This window comes from Pseudoliparis swirei, chromosome 8, assembly GCF_029220125.1.
Source record: "Pseudoliparis swirei isolate HS2019 ecotype Mariana Trench chromosome 8, NWPU_hadal_v1, whole genome shotgun sequence".
Lineage (NCBI taxonomy): Eukaryota > Metazoa > Chordata > Actinopteri > Perciformes > Liparidae > Pseudoliparis > Pseudoliparis swirei.
Genome location: NC_079395.1, coordinates 17,700,743 through 17,711,688, shown reverse-complemented (window position 1 = coordinate 17,711,688; position 10,946 = coordinate 17,700,743). Strand labels below are relative to the sequence as shown.

At 44.6% G+C, this 10,946-nt stretch overlaps 1 protein-coding gene across 1 annotated transcript; it reads left to right on the top strand.

Annotated features, from left to right (window-relative positions):
• The first annotated feature begins 2,498 nt into the window (after nt 1-2,498).
• On the top strand, nt 2,499-10,723 carry zgc:162816 (uncharacterized protein LOC571260 homolog). Its single transcript, XM_056421612.1, is given in 9 exon segments — nt 2,499-2,679; nt 3,053-3,205; nt 7,159-7,281; nt 8,205-8,266; nt 8,501-8,672; nt 8,802-8,903; nt 9,676-9,738; nt 9,821-9,926; nt 10,021-10,723. Coding segments are annotated over 8 exon segments (864 nt in total). The 5' UTR covers nt 2,499-2,679; nt 3,053-3,059; the 3' UTR covers nt 10,111-10,723.
• The last annotated feature ends 223 nt before the right edge of the window (nt 10,724-10,946 follow it).

Genomic DNA, 10,946 nt, shown 5'->3' with positions numbered 1-10,946 from the left:
CTGTCTTTTGTGTTTGCAACATATTCATGTGTCACGTGTTTATATGTTTTTGATCCATGTGGAGTGTTCCATTCAATTCAATTCAGTTTATTTTATATAGCCCAATATTACAAATCACAATTATCCTCAGAGGGCTTTACAATCTGGAAACATACAGCATCCCTGACCTTTGACCTCACATCAGATCAGGAAAAAGTCCCACGAAATAGAAAAAAACTCATTTACAGGGAAAAAAGGGAAGAACCCTTAAGAAGAGCAACAGAGGAGGATCCCTCTCCAGGATGGACAGAACAATAGATGACATGTGACTAGTGTTACAAAGTTACATAATACCATTAAATCACTGTAATCTCTGCAGGAAGGAAAAGGCTCTCAACAATATTTTCTTGGAAAAAATGAATAGGGATCATAACATAAAACGTAACATAACACCTGTCGTGCTTTTGTAATGTAATATTTATCATCACTTCATGATCCCATCAGAGACATGATCTGTGCATCTGGTTCCCTCTGCTGTACAGAGAAGCTGCTTTACATTTATTCGACACTTTCAGTTATGAGTTACTCTGTAGATTCTGGTTAAAAAACACAAAATATAAAACATGTTGTTAAATAAACCAAAACACTTTATGTATTATTATAATAGTTTAAGTTATTCAACTGTGTATACAGTCATTCAAATTAGAATTCTTTTTCCAAAATGCAACATGAGTGTATACATAATATACATACAATTTAATCCGATAATATATATTAATCTGACATGGGCCATTTTGCATGATGATCAGTCTGCATGAGGTTTGACCAGTGCAGGGAACCGTGACCTCGGGGAGCCCCAGAGTAACGTGCAAACAGGCTCGTTCAAAATGCGCAGAATCGATCGACCCGCAGTGCATGTCGGTTAGATTTGTGTTTGACTTTGATCCCGACTTGATCCACTGCGGTCAAGCCAGCCGCCACTTCGGAAAACACAGTCAAGCCAGCCCGCACGATTTTTTTCAGTACACGTATATACCAGGCATTACGGTACGAGCGTGTGAAAACTGTCTTCAAAATAAGAGCGAACTTCCGGTGAACGTGATATGACGAAACACGCCTTTAAATACAAACATAGTGATAGATTAAACTAATTGAAGAGATGAAAAATCACGAATTGAATTAATGATGAATACAATACATAAAAGAAGGTAATTATTCCAATATTGGATGTTCTGATTTAAAATGTCAAAATAAAAGATATAGAAAATCACATTCATGCGCAAATGTGTGTCTAATTTCAAAATAGATTTAGAATACAATGGTGCGTAGTTACAAAATACTTTCACTTCTGATTCGTGGTAGAGTACCTCAAGGTGTCACCCAGAGATAATCAAGACATTCTGACGTTTGATTTCTAAATGAAAGCACTTCATAAAGAAAATAATAGTAATATATTTCCAATATTTGATATTTCTTTGAAGCAAATCCGTAACTTTCTTGAAAGAAATTACACTGCGGTCTTGTTAGTGGTGACCTCAGCTAGGCCCATGATTATTTCCATGAGATATTACTGTGCGGATTTTGAATAAATTCAATTTAAAGTTAGCGAAAAATAAATATTATTAATATGATGCCAATATTTGAATTTTATTTTAAGCAAATCCGTATATTTCTTGAAACATTACACTGGAGTCTTGTTAGTGGTGACCTCAGCTAGGCCCATGATTATTTTCATGAGATATTACTGTGCAGATTTTGAATAAATTCAATTTAAAGTTCGCGAAAAATAAATATGATGCCAATATTTGAATTTTATTTTAAGCAAATCTGTAACTTTCTTGAAAATAATTACACTACAGTCTTGTTATTGGTGACCTCAGCTAGGCCCATGATTATTTTAATGAGATATTACTGTGCGGATTTTGACTAAATTCAATTTAAAATTAGCAAAAAATAAATATTATTAATATTATGGCAATATTTGAATTTTATTTTAAGCAAATCCGTAACTTTCTTGAAAAGAATTACACTGCCGTCTTGTTAGTGGTGACCTCAGCTAGGCCCATGATTATTTTCATGAGATATTATTGTGTGGATTTTGAATAAATTCAATTTAAAGTTAACGAAAAATAAATATTATTAATATTATGCCAATATTTGAATTTTATTTAAAGCAAATCCGAATCAGAAGTGAAAATATTTTATAACTACGCACCATTTTGTTCTAAATCTATTCTGAAATTAGACACATTTGCGCATGAATGTGATTTTCTTTATCTTTTATTTTGAAATTCTAAATCAGAAATCCCAATATTAGAATAATTACTTTCTTTCATTTAATGTATTCATCATTCATACCATTCATGATTTTTCACCTCTTCATTTAGTTTAATCTATCACTATATCTGTATTTAAAGGCGTGTTTCGTCATATCACATTCACCGGAAGTTCGCTCTTATTTTGAAAACAGTTTTCACACACTCGCAGCGTAATGCCTGGTATATACGTGTACTGAAAAAAATCGTGCGGGCTGGCTTGACTGTGTTTTTCGAAGTGGCGGCTGGCTTGACCGTAGTCTTGATCCCGACTTGTTCCCCACTTGACCACAGCTTTTGGTCGAGTCTGCTGCTGCTTCTGCTCTCGTATAGTTTCCAGGCTCATCTGGACCGAGCCTCGCTGTCACTGGATCACTGCCGCACGGTAAGTCATGTGAGATGAATGTGGGAATGCGTATCAAACAATTCATGTTCCTTTAGATGTGCGGAAGAATTAGGTCGATAAATCGGGAGTGGAAAGTGAAAATCGTTTAATAGAACAAAACAAAAAATAAACATGTTCCAGATTTTAAATGTCTCGAGATCAGTAATGCTGTTGCAAAGTATATAGACTATGTGCTGTTTTGCTGGTAATTTGTATATATATATTACATATGTTTGTTTAAAAATGAATAGTGTCACTGTCAGTTGTTTTTCGATTTGAAAGTAGTCATGCACAATAAATTAATTGCATGAGAAGTATGTGAACCTTGAGCGGGTGTGTGTGCGCTCGCGTGCGTGTGTGTGTATTGTTCCAGTGCTGTCATGGAGGAAGAGGCCCTCTCCGCCCTGTGCACTCCTGCTCTGGTGGTGGATCTGGACAAAGTTAAAAGAAATGCAGAGAGGATGATTGACCGCTGTCAGAATTTGGGAGTCCAGCTTCGGCCTCACATGAAGACCCACAAAACCCTGTATGACACACACATTCACACTAATCTGAATTATTGTTCATTTATTTATATAGCGGCAAATCACAACCAAAGTTATCTAGATCGTACTCTTTAATTTACAGGGGAGCCAACATTCATGAGCAAGTGTTTGGGCGATGGCGGCATGGAAACATTCCCCTTCGATGGGAAGAAACCTCAAATAGAGTTGGGCTCTGGGTGGGCGGCCATCTTGACAGAGAGGAAGTGAAACACAGATGCTCAGCAACAGATAATAACAAAAACACATATGCAAATGGTAGAAATAGGACTATTGATAATAAAGTTTGTGGGCAAGCTCTGGCTCCCATGCAGGACACTGTTGCTACTATGGATATAACAAACCCACAGTGCTTGATGGCGCGTGTTGTAGCGATGTTTTTTATTGTTTTCGTTTTAAATACTGTTTTCTGCTGGGATTCCCAGAGCTCTTTCACCAGAGAGGAACTCTTGAACATAAGGGGAACAACTCCAGCGGATTTACTTCCAACGTTTTTAACTTCTGTGGAGTTACTGGACATTTTTGTAAAGGTGTGCAGAAACGCCGGAGAGGAAAAACGGGATCTCGTACAGCTGCCGGGCATATTTCTCCAACGTCCGCACTGTGCAACAAACTGACGAACTCCAGCTGCTGGTGGAGAGACAGAGACTTCTCCTCATCCTCCGTTCTGTGTTTCACGGAATCATGGCTTAGTGGCTCGATACAGACTCTGCGCCAGCTCGCTGGCTTCCAGCTGTTCGGCGGACGGCCACGGAGCTCTCCGGTAAAAAGGGTGGAGGAATCTGCTTTACCTCAACAACGGCTGGTGCAACGACGTAACGGTGATTCTACAGCACTGTTCGCGGACCTGGAATCTTTATCATCCACTGCAAACCCTTCTACTCCCGAGTTCGCTTCATTCATCCTGGCCGGAGTTTACATGCCGCAGGGGAACGTGAACGTGGCACAACAGACACTCGCTGAACAGATACGGCGTGTGAGCGGACCTTCCGGACTCTTTGTTATTGTACTGGGATTTTAACAAAGGAAACCTCAGCCACGAACTCCCTAAATATAGACAGTTAATTAAATGCCCTACCAGAGAGAAGAGCATTCTGGACCACTGCTACACAACAATCAGCAGGGCCTATATGGTATACACTCGAGCTGCACTGGGAAACTCTGACCACGTCATGGTCCATCTGATTCCTCATACAGGCAGAGACTAAAGCTCTGCAAACCTGTGGTGAGGAAGTTCAAGAAGTGGACCAGTGCGGCTCCGGAGGATCTTGTCTGTACTGACTGGGATGTCTGCAGGTCTGCCACCAACAGCCTGCCTGAGTACACAGAGGCTGTAACTTCACATCAGCTTCTGTGAGGACAGCTGTATTCCATCCAGCTCCAGGGTGAGTTATAACAACGACAAACCCTGGTTCACAGCGGAGCTCAGGAAGCTAAGACTGCAGAAGGACCAGGCATTCAGGAGTGGGGACAAGGACCTGTACACAGAGTCCAAATACAGGTTTAGCAAGGCGGTGAGAGATGCTAAACGACTGTACTCTGAGAAACTGCAACAGCAGCTCTCAGCAAACGACTCTGCTTCTGTCTGGAGAGGGCTCAGGCAGATCACCAACTACAAGCCCAAATCACCCCACTCCATGAACAATGTGCTTCTGGCAGATGAGCTAAATGAGTTCTACTGCCGCTTTGAAAGACAATGGAGCAGTCCTGAGACAATCCCCACAGCCCCACCAACAAGCCACAGACCATCAGCCCACCTCCCCAGCCCATCAGGGGCTCACACCTCTGGAGCACCCTCCATCAACTCAGCGACGCCTCGTCATCCTGGAGAGATCCGTCAACAGGCTGTTTAAAAGCAGAACCCCGCAGCAGCGGGCCCGGACTCCGTCTCCCCCTCCACCCTGAAGCACTGTGCCGACCAGCTGTCTCCCGTGTTCACCGACATCTTCAACACCTCCCTGGAGACATGCCACGTTCCAGCCTGCTTCAAGGCCTCCACCATCATCCCGTCCCCAAAACCCAAGATCACAGGACTCAATGACTACAGGCCCGTCGCCTGACCTCTGTGGTCATGAAGTCCTTTGAACGCTTGGTCCTGTCACACCTCAAGACCATCACCGACCCACTCCTGACCCCTGCAGTTCGCCTACAGAGCCAACAGGTCTGCAGACGATGCAGTCAACATGGCCCTTCACTACATCCTCCAGCATCTGGACTCCCGAGGAACCTACGCCAGGATCCTGTTTGTGGACTCTGCCTTCAATTCCATCATCCATCAGGACAAGCTCTCCCAGCTGCACGTGCCCGACTCCACCTGCAGGTGGATCACAGACTTCCTGACCGACAGGAAGCAGCACGTGAGGCTGGGGAAACACGTCTCAGGCTCCGGACCACCAGCACGGGTGCTGTGTTCTCTCCCTCTGCTGTTCTCCACAGCTGCACCTCCAGTCACCAGTCCGTCAAGCTCCTAAAGTTCATGGATGACACCACCCTCATTGGACTCATCTCTGGCGGGACGAGACCGCCTACAGGTGGGAGACTGACCACCTGGTGACCTGGTGCAGCCAGAACAACCTGGAGCTCAACGCCTGAAGACAGTGGAGATGGTTGTGGATTTCAGGAGGAATGCAGCCCCACCCGCCCCTCTCATCCTGTGTGACTCCCCGACGCTGTGGAGTCCTACCGCTTCCTGAGCTCCATCATCTCCCAGAACCTCAAGTGAGAACTGAACATCGACTCCATCTCCAAGAAGGCCCAGCAGAGGATGTTCTTCCTGAGGCAGCTGAGGAAATTCAACCTGCCAGGAAGATGATGGTACAGTTCTACACGGCCATCGTGAGTCCATCATCTGCTCCTCCATCACCGCCTGGCACCCTGCAGCCACAGCCAAAGACAAGCGCAGGCTGCAGAGCATCATCCGCTCGGCCGAGAGGGTTATCGGCTGCAATCTGCCTTCCTCCAGGTCCTGTTCACTTCCAGGTCACTGAAGCGGGCCAGAAAGATTGTGACCCTCCCACCCTGGACACTCCTGTTCGAGTCCCTCCTCGGGAGGAGGCTGCGTCCATCATGACCACGACCTCCCGCCACACCAATAGCTTTTGGCGGTATCAATGGACCCCGGGACTGACTGACTGTCACCCCAGGACTACCACCTCTTCCACCTTCCTCTCCTCCTTCTTCCCGCTCCTTCCTCTTCCTCCTCCTCCCTCTTCCTCCCACTCCCCCTCCCTCCTTGCGTTGATTGTTGTTTGTCATGTCCAAATGTTGCACCTTCCACCAAAAAAAATTCCTCGTTTGTTTGTGAAAACATTCATTCTTTGGCAATAAACCTGTTTCTGATTCTGATTCTGATTCTGAACCATAACAAACCCACAGTGCTCTCATGGGGGAGTGGAATGAAAGCATTTCAAGATACGGGGTTGTGGCCATTTTGGGCTTTGTAGGTGAGGAGAGCGATATCATGGATATTACAGAGAGCCAGTGGATAGAAGCTGATTTGGGAGAAATATCTCTTAGTTCTTAGTACATGTGCCAAAGAATTGGGGATCAACTAGAGGTCTCAAAGTTAAAGGTAGAGGGGGAGGCTGGGCCGCATCATGTATTCCAAAGAAAAGTACAACTAATTCAATCTTTTCTGAATCTTTATTAATAAAAATTCCAAACATGAACGGTTCTTCAGCTTCTCTTGCCCACTCCTTGCTGCCAAAGACCAGGCCGCACTGACACTTTGATGTCAATAGGCGGCCGCAACATATCGTCCCGCATGCAGGCTGCAATTGTTACGTGCAGTTTTGAGTTTGAGGACATGATCTAGAACATGGTGGATAGGTGGACATCAGTGCATCCTGGAAGTTACAAATGCAATCACTAAATGCCTTATTCTTGTTCCGTATATATGTGAGTGTCATTGACATGGTGTGTGTGTGTTGGTGTTCAGTGAGTGTGCTGACATTTTGACGGGCGGATCACGGAGGTGCATCGTGGTCTCCACCCTGGCCGAGGCCGGTTTCTATGCCGACCACGTGCTCTCAACTCATCCTCTGAACAGCTTTGGGATAAGGTCCTCTCGCTTTGAAGATGTGAAAAGGGACAACTGTATCTTATTCAAATATAATATCACATTATTTGTCATAATAGAACGAATGAATTTAATTAATGTGAGCTCTGCTGTTTGCTAATGCTCCGCTGAGCCAGCATGCACGATCGCTGATTCTGTCTATCACGATATTATGTGAGTATGTATTTCAATTCTCTCCTCCCCAGCTCTCTCTATATCACCTCACGTGTGTGCGTGCAAGCCAGCGTGTGTGGAGTATTTGTGCGTGTGTGTGTCTAATATACATGCATGTCTCTGTGTGTGTGTTTGTGCATGTGCATGCGTGTGTGCGTGTGTGTCTGTACGTGTGTGTGTGTGTGTGTGGGGGGGGTTGTGTGTGTGTGTGCGTGTCTGTGTGCCTGTGCGTGTGTGTCTGTGTGTGTGTGTTTGTGCACGTGCATGCGTGTGTGTGTGTGTGTGTGTGTGTGTGTGTGTGTGTGTGTGTGTGTGTCTGTGTGTGCATGTGTGTGTTTATATGTGCTAATGTGCCGTGTGTACCTGTGCGTGTGTGTGTGTGTGTGTGTGTGTGCATATCTGTGTGTATATGTGTGTGTGTGTGTGCATAAATGTGTGTGTGTGCGTGTGTGTGTATTTGTCTGTGCGTGTGTGTGTGTGTGTGTGTGTGTGTGTGTGTGTGTGTGTGTGTGTGTGTGTGTGTGTGTGTGTGTGTGTGTGTGTGTGTGTGTATGTGTGTGTGTGTGCTGTGTGTGTTATGTGTGTGGCGCTGTGGCTCTCTATTGGCTAGGTATCTAGCGCTGAACAGGTGCATGGCTGTCACGCGACCGCTGTGGTTCGCGTGGCTCAAGCTAACTGAGTGGCGGAGGTGACTGGACTAGGCGCCCGTCAGCGCCTGCTGATCGTTTGCTCTCTGCTGTGTCTGTGTGTAGTGTCCGGAACCGGGCGCTCGGTTGGCTAACCATGCCGGGCAGGCGTGAGAGCTCACGGGAGTGTGAGCGTGTGACTGCGACTGTGGAGTGGGAGTGTGCAGGCGTGGACTCGGACTGACTTGACTCTGAGTTGAGAGTGTATGTACAAAAATAAAATAAACTTCAAAGACGTCATATTTAACTTTTTCTCAGGTCCACATTTGTTTTATATTTCTATAGTCTATCAAAAAGTCTACACAAATATATGTTTGAATGGCATACACACGTGTACTGTCTTCAGAGAATCACTCTGTAAACATCTCTGGATTTGTCCTCCGGCAGGCTGAAGGCGGCCGGCATCACCTGTAAGTCCAGCATAGGCTCCACCCCTTCCTGTAGCCACCCTGTGCAAGACATGGCGCAGCTCAGCGAGGTGCATCCTGGAAACTACGCCTTCTATGGTGTGTGTGTGTAAATGTGTTTGTGTGTGTATATGTGTGTGTGTTTACGTAGCCATATTGCATGAGTGAACCGGTTTGTTTATGCAGTTTTTTCAGCAGATGAATACGGTTCTCTTATGTTTTTGTTGTTGTTTTTGTTGTCGTTGTTGTCCTTCAGACGTGCACGCGATGTTATGGCGTGATGAAAGCGAGTCAGCTGGTCCGGACACTGTCCTCACAGGAACCAGCTCCTGATTGACTGTGGATGGAGCGGACTCAGGTACCTCCATCACTACCTCCATCACTACCTCCATCACTACCTCTATCACTACCTCCATCACTACCTCCATCACTACCTCCATCACTACCTCCATCACTACCTCCATCACTACCTCTATCACTACCTACATCACTACCTCCATCACTACCTACATCACTACCTCCATCACTACCTCCATCACTACCTCCATCACTACCTCCATCACTACCTCCATCACTACCTCTATCACTACCTCCATCACTACCTCTATCACTACCTCCATCACTACCTCCATCACTACCTCTATCACTACCTCCATCACTACCTACATCACTACCTCCATCACTACCTCCATCACTACCTCCATCACTACCTCCATCACTACCTCCATCACTACCTCTATCACTACCTCTATCACTACCTCTATCACTACCTCTATCACTACCTCTATCACTACCTCTATCACTACCTCTATCACTACCTCCATTCCATCACTGCCTCCATCACTACCTCCATCACTGCCTCCATCACTACCTCCATCACTGCCTCCATCACTGCCTCCATCACTACCTCCATCACTACCTCTATCACTACCTCCATGTGGCTGCAGAATGGATGTTTTCCTGCTCACCATTTTAGGCTGACATCCTTAATGTTGTATGGATACTTAAATGTGAACATTCATTATTCAAATGTGTTTCGTTTTAATTCACCGTTGCTCCCGATACCATTGTTACAGCTATATATTGTTTTCATATTTCTTTTAAACCCATTTTTGGTCACATGCTCTCAGTCTCGACGGAGCCGGAAAGCTTCCCACTGGATATGCTGTGATTGAAGGACACCCGGATCTCAAGTAAAACTCCTCTTGTCTCCAACCTTACTCAACTCAAGTGTGACTAAAGTTCTGATGAGATATATTTACCCCCACCCCTCAGGTTGTTATCTATGACCCAGGAGCACGGCAGAGTGGAGCCCATCTCAGGAGCGTTGGACTACGTCAAACACCCCCTGGGCTCTCTGCTCACACTGATCCCCTACCACGTCAGTACAGTTCAACGTGGATCAAAGATCAACCTGTTTCAGCTTCATCGGGTCACCCGACTCTTGCGTGACCCTCTCTCTGTTCATTTTACAGTCGTGTGCAAGTGCGGCGATGCACCCCGTGTACTACGTGCACTCTGAGGGCCGTCTGCTGGGGAAGTGGACACCAACACGTGGGTGGTGAACCAGCTCAATGAACACGGCTCGGAGGAATTCTTGGAGCTGGTAGTTTATTCCACAATGTAAGCGTAGAGGTATTCCAATCCCACTGATTAAGTAACACATAATCATTTTGTAGTCCTATTCTCCAAATGTTGTAGATGAAGATTTTGAGGGGAAAAAAATTATCTTTTGGACGATGTTGTAATGTCATCACTTTCTTAAAAGCCACATGCTGTGTTTTTTAATGTGAGCACTCGCTGGAGGTCTGAAACCATAAACACAATTACTATGAAGAGCATGGGTTATGGCTCTTGTCGGTAATCATTGTACATTTGTTTTAACATTTCTCATTTATTTTTCAATCAATATTATTTCTTTGTTGTACAATCTTCAGTGTTGTATTGTCTCAAAATGTAATAACTGAGAGACACTTTCTCAAAGTGAGTACTGCAGAGAAACAGGCGGTTATATTGATTATCAGTAGTGATCATGAGCCTGTTGAAGTGAGTTTAAATATATTATCCTTCATGATAAACTTTGATGGACAACATATACATTGACAAGTGTCTCTTGAATAATAATGGTGGTGATTTATTTTTTTCTGACTAAATAAAATTCCAATGAAGTTACTGCTACTTATTTTGTCTTGCATATTTCTAAACTACCTCTGATTATAGAATAACAAGTGTATTAACATATTATGTGTAACTGTAATGCCATTATTAATACATTATATTATTATTAGCATTATTATTTCCAACAATCATAAAACGGTCTCAAAAGCGAGGAGGTTGTGCAAAATGCACCTTGGGAAATGTGGTTTTATTGAAGCTAGCGTTCTGATTGGTCGCCGGTCAC